The 22,670-nt window shown below is 43.1% G+C and overlaps 1 protein-coding gene across 1 annotated transcript in view; it reads left to right on the plus strand.

Annotated features, from left to right (window-relative positions):
- The window catches only part of RHEB (Ras homolog, mTORC1 binding), a 47,387-nt gene that overhangs the window by 13,482 nt on the left and 11,235 nt on the right, over positions 1 to 22,670 (plus strand). The window contains exons 2-4 of the mRNA XM_053263454.1: positions 9,027 to 9,098; positions 12,930 to 12,997; positions 20,278 to 20,360. Of these exons, the coding sequence (XP_053119429.1) occupies positions 9,027 to 9,098; positions 12,930 to 12,997; positions 20,278 to 20,360 (223 nt within the window). The remainder of the gene's footprint in view (positions 1 to 9,026; positions 9,099 to 12,929; positions 12,998 to 20,277; positions 20,361 to 22,670) is intronic.

Below are 22,670 nucleotides of genomic sequence, written 5' to 3' on the forward strand. Positions count from 1 at the left end.
TATATTTGAATACTGCTGCTTGTTCTTGATTGCTTAAAAATATACATACTAAATAATTGCCAATCCCTGTGAATGAGAAATTGGATTGAATTCAAATAAGCAAAAGCATCATCTGAAACACTTCAATAATTACATCGAGGTAAGTGTTATGGCGTCCCTCAAATTGAGATAAGTAATTCTGCTAAACAGATATTTGGAAGCTCTCATGCAGTGGGTTGTATGCAAAGAAAGTGTTTCATGACTAAACACCATTGAAATTGATGGGACTTAAGTCAGTCATGACTGTCTGTTTCAATAGACTTGACTTAATATAAACCAGTATCTTCTGTGTTTCTACAGAGAGAGGTAGTTATAACAAACACAGTGATTGGTTGAGGGGCAGGATTGTAGGAGGAAAGTGGCAGATCATGGAAATGTTAATCACACTTCTGCTCAATTCTTGTCTTCCTTCCCCCAAGTGAATGTTTCAGGGATGGAGAGCCCATTTAACTTCCTAGCCACAAAGCAATTGCACACAAGAAGAATGAGCATTAGGCTAAAAGTCGAATCGTGGACCACCAAAACACAGGGGAGGATGGAGTTCTTCTCTCTCCCCAGTAATTTTTGAGCAGGTTTCCCAATATTAGTATTTGTATTTAGGCATGTGCCTGAAACGTTTCGGAGGCCATTGTAAAGACTTCCGAAACGTTTCGGGCTAGGGGCCGCTTCGGCGTTTCGGCGCCGGCGGGAGTAGAGCTTTAAGGGCGGGAGAGGGTGTACTCACCCCTCCTGCCGCATTTCCCCCGCTGGCGCGCTGTCAGTTTTAAGCCCCTCGGGGCGGCAGCGTTCCTCCCTGCCGCCCCGTTTCTGCCCTAGGCCGGAAGTGGCCAGAAGTCGCGAGTGCACACGCGCACGCCTCTCTGCTGTGTGCGCGTGCGCACTCGCGACTTCCGGCCACTTCCGGCTGAGGGAGGCCATGGGTTTGTCTAGCTCAGTACTGTCTAAACTGATTGGCTGTGGCTCTCCAAGGTTTCAGGCAGGGGCCTGTCCCAGCTCTACTACTGATTCATCTTAATTAATTAAGCCTAATCTTAATCAGTGGTGCAAATCTAGTCGCTAAAATGTGTGTGTTTATAATTTCTAGGAGGATACACTTGTAATTTTTCTGCAGTTTGTCTGAGTTCATCCTGAATACTGGATTGTGTTCCAAATCATGCCTCAGGAGACAGGAAGTAGATTTAAAAGCTGTGGTCATATCTGGTAGTTTGGTAGAAGATGTCCCAAACCCCAGTTCCATTCCTGTCTGGCCTCAGGTGACATGGTTTTCGGGGAGCTCTGATTTCAACCTACCAGGCTTGCATTTTTTCTTCATCCTTTGTTTTTTTGTTCCCCACTTCCATTGTGCAAGGGCGGGAAAGGAGTCTCTTTTGTTCCTTTATCCAAACACCAAACAATTTTTTCAGTTATTCCAATTCGGTCCACTGGCTCTGCTTAGTTTACATTTCATTTAAGCTAGCCTTTTGTCTCCTTCCTCTGACTCCTTATGGAGCCTGCCCGTGCAGGAGACCTATTGGGGGGTTCCCTCTTGAGAGAAACTCCTCCGAACCAAAGACGGCACCCGCTCTTGAGAAGCCCCACAAACCTCTAGCACTCAGCAGCAAACATTCCCACTCCTCACCATCCACTGATTCAGGAAGTGTCACACTCCCTCCCTCCTCAGCCCCCTTCCTTAGCTTTACGGACGCTGAGGCTTCGCCCAGAAAGGCGCACAAAAAATCAAAGCACCAAGGAGAAGGAATCGAAGCCCTCCAAAAAACCAGAAAGTTTGAGCGCCAGAAATGGCACAAAAAGAAGTCTAAGCCTCCAGTTGCATGCTTGAGCGAACGCCTGCTACTACAGGCAGTTTACCAGCAGCGTCTTCCTTGGTGGCTACCTCCCGCCCTGCTCCAAGTTCAGGGAGGAACAGAATCAGCAGCCATCAGGACAGGCGACCTTTGTTCACCCGCAGTTGTGGAGCCTGTCAATCAGCAAGGGGAGGGGGAACCAGGTTCTCCAGTCATTCCTCCTGCATCCCAGCCAGCAACACCATGTACCACGAGCCCAACCTCTGTACCCACAGGAACTGCTCCGGAACGACTCGCAATGCCACCAGAGGGTGTGAGTAACTTGCCCCCAACCATTGAGATGCAGAACAGGCAGGCTTCACCTGAATTGGAATTGTGGCTATAACAATTCATCCGCACAGAGCTTTCTGCTGTACCCCCATGCCACAGCGGGGCACATCATACCCAGCCAAGCCTATTTTTCTCTCCTCTTCCCCTGGAAGAGGAGAGACTACAGGAGTCATACCCCCAACTACAGGAGTCATACCTCCCAATGAACAGGGTCAGTTCCTTCCTAGACCACCTAGAAAGCTAAAAGGCCTGCCTGTCCTTTCCCCTCTTTCTCCTCTTCCCCCACATCTGAGGATGACCATATCTCTCCTTCTCCCAAGAAACATGCTCCCTCCTAGGGGATCCAAACCCCCGCCATGCTATACCCAAACCTCTGGTTCCGTCCCACTCCAACTCCTTTGCAGCCTACCCAACCTTCTGCTCCACCATCTCATGACACCTCATCCTCCTCAGGTACGGAGGAAGGCAAGCTTTCACAGAAGGAATCTCCTTCTCCACAGGTCAGCTCGTTTAGACTTTTCCAGCCATCTGACTTTGATGTATTGTTGGCTAAAGCATGGAGAATTATTAAGGATGTCTCCTCAGAGTCCATTACTCAGCCACAAACAGGCTTTGACCAAGTGGTTTTTCCCTCCACCTCGGCCTCTTCTACCTCTGTACCCTTCCCCCGCTCTTCAGGAATGCCATGCTTTCTGAGTGGAAAGTACCTTTCTCACCCAAACCAACTACACCATACCCTAAAAAACTATATGCTGTTCCTGATGATATGACCTTATTAGTCTCTCCCATTGTATATGCTCCTGTGGCACAACTGGTCTCCGGAACACTCATGAATAAGGACAGAGACAAACAACTCAAAATTCCCGAGGATAAGAAGTGCGATTTCCTTCTCCACAAAGTACATAATGGTTTGGCTACAGTGGTAAAAGCAGCCACTGCCAATTCCATTTTTGCATGGGCATCAGTTTTATGGGCAAAAGAATTGATACAACTCATTCCTATGGAGAACAAACAGACAAGTGATCAACAAGCTAGCCAAAGCAGCAGCCTTCATGGCTGATTCTAGTTTAGATTGTATTCAACACATGTCTAGATCTATGGTGGCAGGAATGGCAGTCCAGAGATGCCTGTGGTTGAAAAACTGGAAGGTAGATCACAAATCCAAACCTTTTCCAGGGCTAAGCTTTTTGGGGACTCCTTGGAACCTATTCTTGTAGGGACTAGGGACAAAAAAAGGCGATGCCTGTGCCCAGAAGGGAATACACCTGACTGGGTAGATTCTCTCAGAATACTAATTGTCCCTTCAGGTCCTCCCAGAGACCCTCCTTCAACCCTTCCAGGGACTACCACCTATTCAACAACTTTAGACCCTCCTAGCGACAACAGGGCCAGCAACAGCAGTTCAGAGGAAACAACAGGGCCCAAACCCAGAGGCAGCCTTACAGATCGGGATTCCAACAAGAAAGAAGACAATGGCTCCTTGCCTGTTGGAGGCCGGCTCCAGCTTTTCTCAACATCATGGAGCCACTCTACATCAGACGCCTGGGTGCTAGATACCGTCTCCCAGGGCCTCTGTCTGGAGTTCACATCACATCCTCACGATTCTTACACACGGACTCCCACATCCAGGAATCCGACGAAAACGCAGTGGATGTCTCAGGCAATACAACATCTGATTCAGATCCAGGCCATCAAACTGGTCCCCGCAATAGAGCACGCCCAGGGAATTTATTCCATCCTCTTCCTGGAACCAAAGGAGGATGGCTCATGGAGGGTGGTCCTAGACCTCAAGCGGCTAAACTGTTATATTTGAAAAAGACCATTCAGGATGGAATTCCTCCACACCATCAAGGAAGCGATTCACAACCGGGAGTTCCTAACCTCCATAGACCTTTCAGAGGCATATCTATACATCCCCATCCACCCGTCCCACCACAGATACCTCTGTTTTCACATCCACAACTGGCATTATCTGTATAAAGCGATGCCGTTCGGCTTTTCCTCCACTCCAAGGGTCTTCACCAAGATCATGGTAGCCTTAATAGCCCAGATGCACGTGGAAGCGCTCCATGTGCACCCAGACTGGACGATCTGCTCGTCCGCTCCTCGTCTCGCTTGCAAGCTCACCAGGATGTACGACAAACCCTGCATCTTCTGACATTGCATGGATTTGTTGTCAACAGGCAAAAGAGCCACCTTGTCCCCTCTCAATCCCTGCAACACTTGGGAGCCCTCTTCGACACCAGCCAGGGCATGATCTCGCTGACAACAGACCGCAGGAACAAGATCACAACATTGATTCTCCCCCTTCTCCACAGACCTACGATGGATCTCATTCTTCTGGCACAGATACTCGGCTCCATGATATCCTGCATGGAGTGCACCCCCTGGGCACACTGGCACTCCTGCACCCTCCAATGGCTATTTCTCCCCTTCCAGAACCTCATCATGACCAGATTCCACTGACTGATTGTACTCACAATTGAGGTTCTTCACTCCCTATGCTTGTGGGTGTCACCGGCTCTCCTACGAGGTCTGCCCTTCGTCCTGCCAAACAGAATCATCATCACCACCAATGCAAGCTTCACAGTATGGGGAGCACACTGCCTCCAACAACTTGCACAGGGAGTTTGGTCAAGCAGAGACCTCATTGAGCATCAACCTGCTCAAACTAAGAGCCATTCGTCTCGCCCTCAGATACTTCCTTCACCTGATACAGGGCCAACATGTGCTAGGTTCTACACAAGGTTTCACTCACAGCTTGTGGAGGCCATGGATGCACTCACGACAGCCTGGCCCCCCGGGTTTCTGGACGTCTTTCCACCAACAGCCATCATAACCAAAGTCCTGCAGAAGATGGTTATAGAGAAAGTGAACATGATTCTCATTGCTCCACACTGGCTGAGGAGACTGTGGTTCGCGGACCTGGTCTCTATACTCTAGGGAACCATGGCCCCTTCCAGGTCGGCCAGATCTGCTGTCCCTGGGCCCATACTACATCCGGATCCAGACTGGCTCCAACTATGCGCTTAGAGATTGAACATACCTACCTGAAAAGGTCTGGATACACAGTGGTTGTTCAGGATGCCATACTGGCATCTAGGAGGCCCTCCACTAACAGGATTTACCAAGCCACTTTGTCTGCTTTCTCCAGATGGACGCGCAGGAAACACTTCTCCCCCATCACTGCAGGGATCCCCGAAGTCCTGACGTTCTTCCAGGGGGACATAGGGAGGTCCCACCATCAGGTGCCTCCCTCACCGGCACGCATAGCCTTGCCACATCCCCACGCACGGCTAGTGGCTGGCTAAGAGAATTAAGTATAATAATAATGTTTGGATAGGTAATGAATGTATGTGAGAGCCATTAAATCATTTTTAAGAGACTGTTAGTATAGATGCAGCATGTTTGTGGTGGTATAATTTTAACCATGTTTTATAAATACAATTTCTCACTAGCTTTTCTTTAAAAAATGATTTTTATCCTTCCTGATCTTGCTGGACCTGGATGTGATCCAGTAAGATGCCTATAATATTAAGCAAGGGTTGTACTCCAGATCACTTAACAATTAAGGTGTAACTCATTTGTGTTAAATCCTGTGTTATATTGTATATTTAAAACATATCAGTATATCCTATTTCCGACAATTAAGTGACCACACAAGACCAAAGTTGGCTCACCCCTGCTGGATGTTGCTCTTACAGGATAGTAGCAAAGAGAAATAATGCTGTATTTACCTGAATCCAAGACTAGGATTTTTGAAGTTCTTTGATTTTAAATTTGAATTCTTTGATTAAACTTTAAATTCAGAGTTGTCTTCTATTCAGGTAAATATAGGTGTGTTATCCTGGCAGACTTTAGTTTACTCTCTTTTAGGTTTGCTGCTCACTGGCTGGAAATATTCTCAAAATGGAGCAATGATGTGGCATACAGTAGAACTTGAAAAGTAAAAACCTAGGCCAAAATATCCAGCGCACCTCATCATCTCTGCTGTAGGATAGTATTGCTTGCTGCTGGCAAACATATGAGGCAGGTGCTAGTGCTACTTCATATGAAGGGGGGTCACTGTAGTGCAGAAGAAAAGTGCAGGTGTATATTAAACAGCTTTTCTAAGTGTTTAAAATGATAAGATTTCTATGTTCTGCCCAGTACTGATGGCACAGTGCTGCATTTTACAGTGTTTTGAAATCTGTAATCAACTGTCCGAGTTACACAACAGAAAGTACAGTTTTTTGGAACAGGAGTTTTCAAAGGCCTGAATTAAGAAAACAGGCACACCTGACCATAATATGGCAGAAAGCATTTTTTAAAAGTCTGTGCGCTATGAATGCCATTAAACTTCCAAAGAGCTCCAAGAAAGAGATGTAGTTATTTCTTAGTGAGAACTGCAGTTACTCTGCAACCTGTAGGTACAGTCATCCATTGTCAACTGCAAGGATTCTGTTCCAGGAAAACCTTGTGATTGGCAAGCCATTGAAATCAATGGCAAACGGAGTTAGGGGAATTGTGGTCGTGAAAAGACTGCAAAATATAGTTAAAATGGGGGGGGGGGTTTACTCCAAATCACCATGAGTCAGTAAGAGGGGTGAACAGGAACACCAAAAATCACCCCTGACCCCCAGAAATCGTGAGGGAAACCCAAAATTAACAAGAAATCTTGCCAAACCATGGATACTCAGGTTGCGGTTGGCGAAACCTGCTACAACTTCCCAGTCGCGGGTACTTAAAACTGTGATTAGGATAGGAACATAGGAAGCTGCCATATACTGAGTTAGACCATTGGTCTATCTAGCTCAGTATTGTCTTCACATGCTGGCAGCGGCTTCTCCAAGGTTGCAGGCAGGAATCTTCTCTCCGCCCTATCTTGGAGATGCCAGGGAGGGAACTTGGAACCTTCTGCTCGTCCCAGAACGATTCCATCCCCTGAGGGGAATATCTGACAGTGCTGACACATCAAGTCTCCCATTCATATGCAACGAGGGTGGACCCTGTTTAGCTAAGGGGACAAGTCATGCTTGCTACCACAAGCCCAGCTCTCCTCTTGATTCCCGAGGATACCCGAGGGGTGACTGTATTGCCCAGTAGGGGCACTGTTGCTCAGCATTTGCTGCAAGTGTTACTCAGCAAGAGTGCTGCCATTAACAGGAAGAACTCGATCTGCCCTTGGTCTAAAGATCAAACTATATTGTATGTCTGGAAGAAAAGTTCTTGGTCTCAGTACAATTAGGATTTTATTATTTGTAAGCTGTAGTAGTAATTGCGCTGTAAAAGAGTATCCATTTTCAAGAATTATAATGGCAATAAAAGTGCCACATTGAGATGCAGTTTAAAATTCATCAGTATACCAAAGGGATACTTTTCTTTAGTAACCACCCAAGACCAAACTGCTCACCCCTACTGGGTAATGGCTCTTACTGCACAATGGTACAGAGCGATACTATTTGTTATCCTGTCAGTCTTTGGTTAATACACAAACATCCTGGCAGAAAAGCTAGTCACCATCCAGCCTCTCTCTTAGATTGACTAATTTGTGTTTCTACTGCCTGGAAGCTTGGGAACTAGCTGGGCCAATCTTTGGGCTTATACTTCTTGTGCCCCTCCCCTTTTGTACACAAAGGTAGAAGATTAGGAGCTCCTGTTCTTGATTTTGTGGCAAACCATGGTCCATTGTGTTCAAATGCAGCAGATCTGGCTTGTTAAAATTTGAAGTAGAAACAACTTCTCTCAACCTCGGAGGACGAGAGAGCATGAAGGCTTGAAGCTTCCTTTAGATCATTCTTGTAATGACAAACCATGGTTTGTCACTGCATCACAATACACTCACTGCTTAATAGGTTTAATAGGCTTTTATTTTCTTTCTAAATACCTTATTTCTCATAACTCTTGTGAAAATGCTGATGGGATGTGTCACAAACCACCTTGGAATGTTGAGTGGAGGTGACCTACCTTCTTTCAGGGTGGAAAATCTGTGACCTCTGGTTTAGAGGTGCTATACATCCTGCAGGAGGTTTGAAGTGACCAGTTGTCATTTTGGATGGGCCAATGATAGAATTGCAGAGGGGGCAAAGAATGTATAGGTGGCTCAGGGAAAGTTAAGGCTAGAAATATAATGGATCAAGTAGTATGAATACAGAAGTTCTTTTCAAACCATGACAAACTAATGTTCTGTCACTGGGGATGTGTGGCACATTTGTAAATTGTAACACATTGGTTTTTCTGTTTTGGAACAATCATGTTTCTGTTATCACAGGTTATCACAACTTAGGAAAGCATTGGTTCATGGCAGATATCCAGATAACCCCACACTACAGTCTGTGAGCTTGAGACAGCTTTGGGCTTGTCTTCGCCAAAGAATAGTTTGCCAGTTGCCACTTCCCAAATGCTGCATAGCAAAACTCAGTGAAATTCCCCAAAACAACTTGATATGACATGGGTGCCTGCTGCTCAAAAAAAATAGTCAAAAATTTTGTTGGGCATGCCCAAGCCTAGGGTTATGCCCAAGCCTCTGGGCAAAGAGGCACCTTTTACCGTGGTGATTCTCTTTATTTAGCAGAGGGAGAGTAACTGGCCCTATCCACCCCCAGCACAGTACTTCCAGTGACTATTGCTGGTGTCTATCTTGTGTTTGTTTTTAGAATGTGAGCCCTTTGGGGACAGGGAGCCATTATTTATCTGTGTAAACCACCTTGAACTATTTTTGGAAGGGCGGTATAGAAATCGAATTAATAATAATAATAATAATAATAATAAATAATGTTGGATTCCAATCCTTTTCTTAGAATGCACAAACTTCACTGTTCTTTGTGCCTAACAGAATGTTTGTCTTATGCAGAATCTCCAGCATTGCTAATATTTGCTTTACCTTCTTCACAGGGAAATCTTCATTGACTATTCAGTTTGTGGAAGGCCAGTTTGTTGATTCATATGATCCTACCATAGAGAACAGTAAGTAATATGGAACTTGCTGAGAATGCTCAAGAGTTTTTTTCCCCTGCCTAACTTATCCCCAGCTAAGTTTTTTGATGTTACAGATTTTCCTCCAAAGCTCTCAGAGTAGTTTACATTTAAGTTCTAAAACTTTTTTGAAGGTTATTCTAAGTTGATATTGGATGTTAAGGGGAGACAAAACTTCCTGTTACAAGGAATTAATTAATTAATGTTAATTAATTGCTTGTAACATTCAGAGCATGATTCATGTTCTGTTCCCACCACCACTCTCCTCCTGTCCATGATTGGGGTAAGCATAGTTAGGAATGCAGTCTTGCCCAGAGTAGCTAGGTCTGTAAACTGGGGACCTTCTGTGAATAGGTGCAAGAAGGAATTTGTAATTCTCTTCTGTAAATGTTCTTGATGTAGAACCATTTTTTCTAGTTTCTGCTTTAAAAACTTTTTTTAAAAATCCAATTGTAAAACTAACACAGCTATGGTAGTTCTGTAGGCATTCCTGATCTGTCCCTTCTTGAAATATTTCATTTAGATTATGGCACTTCTAGACTTGGTTATCTTCTTCTAAACATTAAAGCTAGAAGCATATATTTAATTCCCAGGGGTTCAGGACAGGTAATGTTTAAAGTAAAAAAAATCACTGTTACATCTGTTGGATCTAAGATTAAATTATGACTGCATGTATTTACCAAAAGCTGTGTGAAGCCTTTATCCTGAATTCAGTAGTGATGTCTTGACACATCACAGGTGTACTGTATACCCAGTTAGGTATGCTTTTGGTAAAACCTACCTGCCCAGTTATTAAAATCAGCCTCACATGACCTGCTTTCTGGCCTACCATTGTCCTAGATTCATCTGGTGTTGACCAGAGATGGGACCTCTTCTTCTGTGGTGGTGCCACAGCTACTTCCTCCCTGGGGAGAGCCACCAAGCTAGGTCTCTTGTAACGTTTAAAAAAGACTGCGAAACTCTCCACAGAGAGTTACCTATTCTGCATGGCTTTTAGTGAAACACATTTTAACTTGGTTTTAATTACTGCTTATTCCTGGTATGTTGTGTTACAGCAAAACAATTTTATAAAAGATGACTTTTTTGTAATTTTGTAAGTTGCCTTTTGAGGTTTTTTTGTGCCTAAAGGATTAAGTACAGTATCAATTTTTTAAAGAACTAATAGACTTGGAGTTGCTTGCTTTCTTCAGCTGATTTCCCCCTCTTGAACATCATTTATGTTCTGTATGAACACTGATATCAGTTCAGTTTGAGTGCCGCTTGTGCCAAAATGACACATGAAGCATATAATATAACTTGAAATTGGGGATGGGGAATTGGAAATTGCTTCATGTGATATATTTGTCACCTAGGGCGCTTGGTCTGCCTTTAAAAAAAAAAACACCACCACCAAACCTACCCTTCCACTTGTCACCTTTGAATAGAGTGCTAAGTTATATAGCTGTCTAGCCTGATAAACTAATTTATACGGGGAGAGGGCTCTTTCTGGCTTTGCTGCTTTCATCTTTTAAAGATAGTTAACTTGCTACTTCAGGTACTGATACCAGCAATATTTTTCAACATTTGTATGTATTATGGCTTGTGTTCAGAAACTATGTTTAGGTAATAGAAATGACAACTGATCCTCTTTGCATGACAAAGACCTCTAATTTGGATGCAATGGCAATATATTTATTTATTTATTTATTTATTAAAACTTTTATACCACCCTTCCAAAAGGCTATATATTAAATATATATTCATTTTTTTCCTGTGGGTGCTAAAAAAAAATCTGAATTCCTTACTCTGGTAGAAGTTATGTATATGTGAAATTAAGTTACCGACTTAAATGTAAAACCTCCAGATAACCATTATATTGGTTATTTGGATAAGGAGGCTTAGGAGACAAGCCAGGATTGGGATGTCTTGATAAGCTGAAGAGTAAACCGGCTGAGTCAAAGCATTGGTCCTTCTAGCCCTGTGTAGTCTACTCTGACTGGCAGCAACTCTCTGAGGTCTCAGAAGTTTTCTTCAGCACTCCTACCCTTAGATATGTCAGGAATTGAACTTTGAACTAGGGATGTGCCTGGAACCGCTCCTCCGCATTTCGGAGGCAGCGGGGGAGGGTGCACTTACCCCTCCTGCCGCATCTCCCCCACCTGCACTCCACTGTATCAAAGCCCTTTGGGGCAGCAGCATATCTCCCTGCTGCCCCATTGCCATCCTCGGCCGGAAGTACCGGGCGTCTGAGTACCCGTCTGTCGTGCATGCAACAGGTGCACGCATGCCCAGTACTTCCGGCTGAGGATGGCAACGGGGTGGCAGGGAGATATGCTGCCGCCCCAAAGGGCTTTGATACAGTGGAGCGCTGGCAGGAGAAATGCGGTGGGAGGGGTAAGTGCACCCTCCCCCGCCCTTAAGGGAGCACCCCCACCGCCTCTGAAATCCGAAACTGCCCCAGTGGCCGAAATGTTTCGGAGACTTCTATAATGGCCTCCAAAACGTTTCGGGCACATCCTTACTTTGGACCTTCTGCATGCAAAGCATGTCTTGTACTATGGCTAATGGCCCTAGTATTAAGAGGGGCTAGTGTCATTCTTTAATTCTTTTACACAAGGAAATACCTGTAGAGGTCCACGGTTTGTAGCCAGTCCACACTGAAAAGTCCAGTGGCATATTGAGTACTTTGATTAGTATTTGAAAAGTGCAAGATTGTCTAGTCCAGACATGAGAAAAGGTTCACAAGCAGATGGGCCAAAGCATTTCAACACACACCTTTGGTAAAATAATGTAGACTTATTATGCAGAATGTCATTGGCAGGCTTTCATCCCTGCAGCAGTAGCCATGGCACTTTGTGTGCTACTAGAATGACGTGTGCATGAATGGCACCCCTTCACTTACAGAAACTATCACAAGGTAATGTTGCCACCACCAAGTCAGCACTGAATTGAAGTGGACATACTAAATTCCCAGCAGGTATGGCTTGTCAGTGGAAATAGATTCAAGCCTCAGGATCCACCATAACTGAATTCAGTTAAACTTTTTCACCGTTTAGTTTGAGGGACCAAAAGGTAATCTAGTCAAGGCCCTTGTTGCAAGGTAGGGATCCTACATCTCCCAATTCCCTATCAAGCAGCCTGTTCAGTCACAACACAGTGAGCCAAGACCAAGTGTGCTGCCAAAGTTTTTAATGGTACTCTTCTGCCTCTATCGAAAAAGTAAGAATATCTCAAGCCTGGGCTCCTACAGTCCTGATTGCATCCTGCTGTTTGCTGGCACTTAATTCAAATGCAAATGAACAATCCTTAGTCAGTTCTGCACCTAATAGTACTGTGTCCTTCCTGATAGGACACTGAATGTACTTTGATGGAAGTAAAATTAGTGCTATGACAGTCAGTCTGCTTTTAATGGTCTTTTGTGCGTGGTTTGCACAAGTGTGTTGCTAATACTCATTGTAATTCTTTTCCATGGAATGTTTCAAAGCAATGACTTGTCTGTCTATTCCTTCCAAGGAAATTAAGTTAAGGTTAGAATTGAGTCTGTAATGTCCAACTAGCCCTTATTTGTGTATCTGTTCCTTAGACATAGACAGTTATGAATGAAACCAAACACATCTAATGAGAGGTCTGCAAATATTACATCAAATATTATGTAAATGATTGGATCCTATCGTTTGAAGTTTTAAAAATGGAAGGCTTGGCTACTTAATGACTGTTCTTAGTAAAAGCCAGTTGCTTTGCTCTAATGTTAAGCATATGGCCCATCAAGTGGCCAGTTTGACACACTGAGTTGGCAGACTGTGCATGTGAAACTCTAAAGTGTCCTTTTTCTCATTTAACTAGCATTTACAAAGCTGATTACAGTAAACGGTCAAGAATATCATCTTCAGGTAGTCGACACAGCTGGCCAAGTAAGTGATATTTGTTGCCCTGAAAGTCTTTTCAGTATTAAACCTTAAAATTGATGTGACCATTTGAAATAAGTGGGAGGCAGAGCTAGGTCTTTAGGCACTGTTTAGGCTGGCTTAAGGTTGTGTGAAATCTTCTAAGAAACAAAACACTGGTGTGTTTTTATAAGTACCTCAGCTGTTCATAGTAGAAAGGTGTACTTATTTTAAATTCAGTTGAAATTTAATTCTAAAACTTAATTCTATTCTTGATCACTGCAAAAACCAAAAGGGTTAACAGGTTACAAAACAAATTTAGGTAGAGTCTGTCAAAATACTGAGCTAAAATTTATAAACTGCAGAACCATAGGACATCAAGGGAAGGGCAAACACTTGCAAAAATATAGATATTGATTTGGGTTCAAGAATCAAGTGCACTGATCATAGAAGAAGTCTCCTAAACCAACCCCCTTTCAGGTCAGGAAACTGCTACAGCATCTTTGACAGATGGCTATCCAGCTTCTGTTTAAAATCTCCACTGAGGGAGACAGGCAGTTTCACAGTTTTTGCAGTTTGGAACTTCCTCCTAATGTCTATCCTAAATCTGCTTCCTTGTAGTTTCAGCCCACTGATTCAGCCCCACTGCCCTCGGGAGCAATAGAGAACAAGTCTGCTCCTTCTGTGTGACAGCCGTTCAGATATTTGAAGACTGCTATCTTATTCCGCACTTAATCTTTGCTTCTCCGGGCTAAACATACTTGGTTCCTTCAACCATTTGTGGTAACAATTGGTTTTCTTACAATCTTTGTTGTTCACCTTTGAATCCCCTCCTCAAACTGTGGGGCCCAGAATCTGACACAGTAGTTCAAGTGAGGCCTGACCAACATAGAATAGAGTGGAACAAATACTACTTGTGATCTGGACTCTATGCCTTTGTTGAACAGCACAGGGCCCTGTGGCACTCCACTCAATACTTTCCTCTCGAGGCGGGGGGAAATCACCAAATTTTTCTGTCTGTGTCTTTTGGTGCTTCACATCTCTAGTTGTCCAGCTCAGCCATGTTTTCCAATTGCAAAATAGCTGTTAAGCAGCTCTGCCTTCTCTTTATCACCTGTTACCATTTCAGCATCTTCTTCAAGCTTCTACTTTCTTGACCTTCCTCTTGTTCCAGACATCTGTAAAACTTGATTTTGTTTTCAGCTGATTCTGAGCCATAGCTTTCCTGACAGTATCCCTAGGGTTTCAGGCCACTCTTCTGTACTCTACCTTGGTTATATGTCCCTCCATCCATTTCATATATGTGTCTTTTTTGCTCCTCAGCTGTTCAGAGAGTTCTCTGTGCATCCACACTGGTTTCTTGTCTCCCATTTTTTTCTTTTCTTGGGAAAAGGTTGTGATTGTGCCTTCATTATTATCTCCCATCCCTCTTCAACTCTTTTCCCTTTGGAGTTCTAGCCATGGGCTCCAATCTACTTTTCCTCTGAGTTCATTAAAGCCAGCTTCCTGACATCTGATCATATTTGCCTTTCTGAATTAAGATTTAAAGTTAGTTTCCCACAATCTGTGCATTAGTGTGTAGACATCCCATACCATGGGTATCACCATCTTCTGCCTTTGCTGTAGTGACTTTCTAAAGACACACTCCCCCACTGGCTTCCACCTTTGACACATGTTTTCTTTTCCCTAGTAATTGGTTTATACTTGGCATTGGTCTTTTGTCTCCCTGCCCCATCAAGTTCAGTTAAAACCTTTAGTTTAGAGGTTTGCAAGGCTTCTGCCAACATGTTCTTTGAGTCCTCATGAAGCACACTCTATCTACTACTATGAGTCCTTCATGTAGACTGTGGTCCAACAATCCAAATCTTGCTTGACAATGCCATTTTTGTAGCCAGCTGTTCACTTGCAGGAACCTGCATTCTCTTCCTGTATCTAGACTTTCCATGGGAAGATCAATGAAGACTTCACTTGTGCCTCCAGCTTCTTCAATTTCCTACCCAGTGCCTCATACTCATCATAGATCCATTTTAGGTTTCTGCTGGTGCTTTCACTTGTTCCCAGATGAATTGGGAGGAAAAGATAGTGGTGGTTCAGTTTGAGTCTCTACAACCTCTCCTTCAAATTCTGGAGAATGTGCACCAGGAAGAAAGAATACCTCCTTCAGACTTTTGGGTCTGCACAGATGTGGCTCAGTCTCTCCTAACAGACACCCATCATCATCATCATCATCATCACCACAATCACACAACTCCTACTTGTTAAGACAGCAGTAGTTGGGCTCCTTCTAGTCATGGGGGACTATTGACTTGTCTCTTCTGTGCAGCTGAGGATGACCATCTTTATCCAGGTGGGAGATACTGTAAGTTATCCTTCTGTGCATAAATTATTTCTTGCAATCACTTATGACTCATGGTTGGCAAGAGGGAAAACATCAAAATAGCAGAGGGACCTGCCCATTCCTATACAGAAAGTTGTGTTTATCACTTGAGTGTAGAGCTTATCCCTTGTGTACAGAAAGTCTCCTGTCAGTCTTAGGGGTAGTAGTATGTATGTATGTGTAACTCGGCACAACATTTTCTCAGTAGCCTTGAATATGGCCAGTTGACCATGAAAGAAAGGTGTGCCTGACCTATTAGTCAGTCGATCAACTTTATTTATTTAATTTATATACTGCCTAGTATAAAAATCTCTAGGCGCTGTATAGAATTAAAACAAATAGAACACATTTAAAATTTCCAAGCCTAGTCCAGGAAACCAATCAAAGCTTGACATTCCTTACACAGTCGCAGAGAAGATCAAGGAATCCGTGACAAAGTCCATATATTTTTGAGAGTGAAAGTAAGTTGCAGAACCTCAAATTGCTGCAGAATCAAATCTCTCTGGCCCCATGCCCTCCAGGGTCCACTCTGAAACAAATCACCTCACCCACATAGTCCACAGGCACCCAGCTGAAGGTGCTTTTTGCTCACATTGTCAGAGTATTTTTTTAAAGCTTTGGAAGATAAACTATAGTTCTCTCCTGTCAAAGAAATTAAAGAAGAGTAGGGCCACGTATAAGAATGGTGGCTACTCATTGAATACCTGAAGTACATGCAACCTATGGCCTAACTCTTGCACAGATGATGCTTTGTAGGCATCTTCTAATGTTCTAATGTAGGAAGGGTGTAGTATTGTACTACATAGTGTAGTACATATGTATGTTCTAATGCAGGAAGGGTGGAGGAAGTAAAGTCTGACTTGGGTTTTCTTTTATGGTTTTATAATTTGGATAAGCAAACCTGAAATCGTTAAACAATATTAAAGGATTGGGTGGCAGGCATGAGAAACTTGTCTGCTTGCCTTGTCCATTAAGACAGTTCCCTCTGCCAACCAAGGTGTTGCCAGAAGAGTATAAGGTCAAAGTGACCTGAACTTCTGCACAGCCATAAACACAATGAGAGAACTAATGTGAAAAACAATGAAAGCTACAATGACAATTGATCAATGCTTTGAGTGCTATAACTGTGCGTTAGTAATAATTTACCATTTACTATACCTTGTAGCCCAAAGATCTTTTGGAATCCTTGTAGCGCCATTTAAACAGGTTGTGTTCCAAAAGTTTGTAAGTTGGATGTTCATAACTCAGAACACATATAATTACCAAGAGCGATGACATAGGAAGCTGCCATATACTGAGTCAGACCATTGGTCTGTCTAGCTCAGTGTTGTCTTCACAGACTGGCAGTGGCTTCTCCAAGGTTGCAGGCAAGAATCTCTCTCAGCCCTATCTTGGAGAAGCCAGGGAGGGAACTTGACATGTTCTGTTCTTCCCAGAGCGACTCCATCCCCTGAGCGGAATATCTTACAGTGCTCACACTTCTAGTCTCCCATTCATAGGCAACCAGGGCAGACCCTGCTTAGCTAAAGGGACAGGTCATGCCTTCTACTACAAGACCAGCTCTCCTCTGGTTTGTGGTCTAGTTTGTGATGCATTCGTATGTGCGGATTGACATTTGTAAATTGGGGGCTTCCTTAATGTGATATGTTATGGACCTTTGTAAAAATGATGTTCATAACTGGGAGTGCCTGTATCTGATTTCCAGGCTTCATCAACAGAAATATAATACTGATCAGAACAATATAGGAGTTAATAATTTAACAGTTAATTTTTCTCACATTCAACAGTGTTAAGAGCCCCTTTTATACTTGTAGTGAGTGTGAGCATATCCTGCCAGTAGAATGTTGGCCTTCCTGTCAGGTGCCTTCTGTTTTCAGTTGGGTCACGACTGCTGACTGCTCTAGACGTTTGTATAGGAGCTGTAATCCTTCAGCTATGCAAGGAATTCACTAGAATGTAGGGCAGAGGGGTGAAAGGATATTGACGTGTGTGTATGCATAGCATTTGAATAGTGCAAGCTCTAAATGTGGCTTGTCTTTATCTTTGTTGTCATTTGACAAGCCATAACAATATAACTTTAAACAATATAAAAAACAAGCAATAAAAACCACAACACATAGTAACAGCATATAAATGTGGCTTGTCTTAACTTGATGCATGGAATTGGAGGTGCCCTGTGGACCATTGAGCCTAGCTGTGCTCAGTGCATGGAACAAAGCTGGCACATCCCTAGCTATTCAGCCTCTGTTTGAGGTCTCCCAGTGAGGAAGGGCCCACATCTCCCTAAATAATTGATTTCATTCCAAGCTGCTCTTTTCATTCAGAAGTTCAGCTGAAGTCCTATAACTTAAGCCCATTAGATCTAGTCCAGCCTGTAGGGCAGCAGAGCACAAATTTTGCCCTTTTATATATTACAATCTTCCAGGTTTAATGCTATCATGCCCACCCTCAGTTTTCTCTTTGCCCAGCTAACCAGAACCAAGTTCCAGCAGCCTTTCTTCATAGAGCTTGTTTTGCAGATAGACGCTTGATCCTCTTTGTTGTCCTCCTCTGAACCTGCTGCACTTAGTCTACATCTTTAAAGTGTGACACCCAGAACTCAACGCAGCCCTTAAGAACATAAGAAAAGCCTTGCTGGATCAGGCCCAAAGCCTATCTAGTTCAGCATCCTGTTTCACACAGTGGCCCACCAGATGCCTCTGGGGAGCCCCCAGGCAAGAGCTGAGGGCGTGCCCTCTCTCCTGCTGCTGTTCCTCCTCTGAAACTGGTATTTAGAAGCATCTTGCCTCTTAGGCTGGAGGTGGCCTATAGCCCTCAGACTAGTGGCCATTGATAGACTTGTCTTCCATGAATGTATCTAAGCCCGTCTCAAAGCCATCCAGGCTGGTGGCTGTCACCTTGTGGCAGAGAATTTCATAGATTAATTATGTGTTGTATGGAAAAAGTGCTTCCTTTTGTCAGTCACTTCATATGAGGTGTTGATTAGCATGCATTAAAGTAGAACTATTCCTTCTTATGACTTGGAAACTATGGTTCTATTAATGCAGCCTAAAATAGCAATAGTTTTTTTTGGGGGGGGGGTTGCAGTTGCATTATGCTCCTGACTCTTATTCAGCTTGTGAATGATTGCAGTCCTGAGATCCCTTTCACATCTATTACTGTCAAGCTAGCTATACTGCATCTTATACCTGTGCACTTTATTATTATTATTTGCCCAAGTGCACAACCTGTCATTTCTCTCTATTGAATTTCAATTTGTTTCAGTCCATTTTTCTATTCTGTCAAGGTCATTGAAGTTTATTCCTGTCTTCTGTGGTGGTGTGGTATGACTCTGTTTTGTAACATCTGCAAATCTGGTGAAGATTCCTTCCTCCCCTTCATCTAAGTTGCCAGTTAATAAGTTGTTCTAGTAAGAACTAATCAGCCTACTTTCCTTTCTCTGTCTTTAAAACTAGACTAAATTTGGTTCAAATTGCAGTCCACAAGCCAGATCTCTTGCACCTCAAATGTTTTCATACCTGCCATTTTGGATTGGGGTGGTTGACATTATTTATTTATTTATGCATTCATTCATTCATTCATTCAATTTTTATACCTCCCTTCCAAGCTGGATCAGGGCAGTTTACAATTAAGAAACAGAAATCATTAAAAACAATTAAAACAGAAATACAAATATAAACACCAATTTTAAAACATCTTTAAAAACCTTAACGTGCGGTGGGGAACATGTAAAAGAAGGCTTGTATGTTTTTGTCCTCAGTGACCAGTCCTCCTATTTCTCATGTGTCCCTTTTCATCTCATCACTAGGGTTTGGCTGTTCTGAATGTCTCCCATTTCACTCTGATTGAAAACGTTTGTGATGGCACTTTTAGTAATTCCTCAGGAACTGCCACTCATTTGGGACTTCTAGAATCATAGAATTTTAGAGCTGGAAGAAACTTTGGAGATCTTCTAGTCCAGTGTTTCTCAATGTTTTTGGAGTCATGGACCGGTACAGTCTTTGTGCACAGTTTCCCGGACCAGCAGTTAGTAAAGGGGCCCCCACCTCCAGGCACCCCGAAAACAATTTCAAGCCGGGGGGGGCGCCACTGCTGAGAGCTCTCCAGAGATCATTTCCAGGCAGGCAGCCCTCGCTGCTGAGATAACACTCATTTAGCTTCCTTGAAATGAACGTTATCCCAGCAGCGAGGGCTGCTTGCCTAGAAATGAGCTCTGGAGAGCTCTCAGCAATGGTGGCCCGCACTGGCTTGAAAATGTTTTGTGGGGGGATTAATTCCTCATGGACCAGCACAGACCGGCACTCAACTCCTCATGGACCGGCACTGGTCCACGGACCAGTGGTTGAGAAACACTGTTCTAGTCTAACCCCCTGCACAGTGCAGGAATCTGCTACAGCAAGCGGGGGGGCTCTTTTCCCTGGCTTTTTTTAAAGCAATGAAACCTGGCACTTATCTCAGCTCAATAAAATCAGTTTTCCTGAAATCCAAGGTATATGTTTGACTGCCTTTTATCTTTGTGTAAGATCAGCAGTTCCAGCATTACATGATGATTTCCCCTATACGACCCTCAAATTCCCACTGCTTCCCACATCAGCCAACTCCTCCTTATTGACCAGGATGATGTGATAACTCTCATTGTTCCGCCATCCACTTTCTGAAGAGAAAGTGGCCTCTGAGTAACAGCAGGAGAGAGGGCATGCCCTCAACTCCTGCCTGTGGCTTCCAGCGGCATCTGGTGGACCACTATGCGAAACAGGGGGCTGGACTAGATGGGCCTTGGGCCTGATCCAGCAAGGCTGTTCTTATGTAACGTTGTCAGCAAGGAATTTGGAGACAAGTTATTTCAAGATTATCGTTATCTAGCTCATTTGGCTACAGAATATTAAACTGCAGAATATTTGATTTAAATATTAAATTTATTTCCCAACAGGATGAATATTCAATATTTCCTCAGACATACTCCATAGACATTAATGGCTACATACTTGTTTACTCAGTCACATCAATAAAAAGGTAAGTCATACCTTCTGTATTTGCTGTCAAGGCAGTAGCTGAATGCAGACGTCATGATCCTGGCTTATCAGACCAGGATCAAGTCCCAAGACCCTCCACTTTTCTGCTTTCTTTGAGCACTATCTGAAAAGAAGGAATCTTGTTTTCTTAAAGCTACAGTTCCTTGTATTAAAATGGGAGAATATCTGATTTGATATCCTGGTTTGTATGGAATGCTTAAAAAACAATGCCCGATTTGAACATAATGCAGAATTGTGGCTTTAAGAAACAAGGATTTCTTCCTTTCTGACAGGTGCATGAGGGGAAGGGAACACATGGGCCCTGTACTTGATCCTGGCCTAGCATACCACAGTTCAGACTGGGACTGTGATGTCTGTATTTTGGCACTGTCTCTTCTTTCAGATTTTGATGCCATGTTTTTCAGTCCCACTATAATAAAACAGAAATGCAAAAATTGAAATGTCTGAATATGTTTCTGGCTACAGATTAGAAGGTGGGGTTGTGTGCGTGCATATATTGAGTTCTTATTCAGTTGAGGGGATCTTCAAGGAATGTAGTGCTCCTCCCTGGTAATTGGGGAGTTACAAAGTACTGTGTGCACTAAACCAACATGTACTTTAAAGTACATCACCCAATTGCTGCCCAGGAATTGCAGATCATAAAATTGGAAGGCCTAAAGGGAAAGAACAAAATACTGTAATAGTTCTGACAATTGCAATAATTCTTTCCTCGGCCATCCACCCAGTTTAGTAAATAAGTAGTTTTGCCACTATTCTTTCATAACCATTGTAAAGCTGAAAAAGTAGGTTTTTAACCTACTTTTTTACCACAACATATAGAAACAGCTTAATTCCATACAAAAATTGTTCAAAAATCTTTCCATAAAGTTACAATGCAATATTGTGTGGCTTGAGCAGATACTCATCAGTCACTTAAATGGCTTCATTTTTTTCATAATATTCATCATTGTAGAAGTATCACTGTCGGGTACCAATCTTGGGCATAGATATGCACTGTAACCTTTGAAGATTTGTATGCTTGAAATATGGGCACCCAGTATTACTGTAATCAAAATGCAGTCTACTCTGGACTGTTAGTGTGGCTATCCATTGTCCTGATTTCTGAACTATGGAGCATACACAAATATTACCCTAGCATGGTGCAGGATTTTAAAATGGCTTGGTGTCAAGCATGAGGAATGAGAATTTTGTTCAGAGGTTGAATTTTCCACTAATTAGATGTTAGCACCACCAACATCTTTTCAAGACAATGAGTGCTTGAAAGCCAAAATTTCGGTGAGTAAGGGATTGTTAGTGGGATACAGAGCTTTTCTCCTTTAGTTCACTTACTCACATGAGATTCTCTTGTGGTGTTACCGAGCTGTAATTGTGAAGTGAGAGGGCAGCCTTGATCCATTTGTAGTGCACTGTTAGAACTCTGGCAGATCCCCTTACTAGGGAGCAGTGTCTGTGGTCACTGTACAGGACAGCAGAAGGCAAAGGTTTAACAAACTGGGCAACCTTGGCTCTTGAGATATTATTGAGGAATTCATCTGCCTTGGAAATTTCCATTGCTTGAGCACCACTTTCTGTGAAGGGCTCAATTATCACTTTCTCATGTGTGTCATCTTGGCTGCAGGGTGGATTAAACATCATTTGCTTTTGTTAGAGGGTTTAAAAATAGGTTTCTTGTGCAGCAGACTTGTTAATCCTGTTGCAGTCTTAATAAATATTGATGTTATAATTGTGTTAGAATTACTGTGCTGAAAACCTTTGAGATACACGTTGCCTGCTTTTGTGTAGCCTTTTCTCTCCCTGCAAATAAGTTTTGAGAGAACATACTAGAGCAGTGATCTTCACTATTTTTCAGCAGGGGCGACTCTAGCAAAAAAACGCAAAACCCTTCAATGTCAGAGCCATTTCCCTCTGTGACTTCTGTGCAATACTGTGCTCTTCCTAGCACCAGAGGTAGGGGGGCTTTAAGGGAAATGGAGTCCTCTCAAACTCCAGTGTCATCTTGGAAGGTGCACATGGAGCTCTGGGAAGTGTAATCCAGGGGTAACCCAGGCTTTTAATTAGATACTGTTTTAATTGTGTCTTAATAGTTTTAACTTTTTAAACTTTAATAGTTGAAATGTGTTAATCTTTTTATTGGTTGTTTTTATTTTCTTGTAAACCGCCCAGAGAACTTGCGTCTTGGGTGGTATAAAAATATGTTAAAATAAAATAATTCCTCCCAGCTCTTTCCCCATACAGATCTATGGGCAAAGTGCTGGCACTGGGCATAGTGTAACACTGCATGGTGGGAAGA

This window comes from Hemicordylus capensis, chromosome 6 (assembly GCF_027244095.1).
Source record: "Hemicordylus capensis ecotype Gifberg chromosome 6, rHemCap1.1.pri, whole genome shotgun sequence".
Taxonomy (NCBI): domain Eukaryota; kingdom Metazoa; phylum Chordata; class Lepidosauria; order Squamata; family Cordylidae; genus Hemicordylus; species Hemicordylus capensis.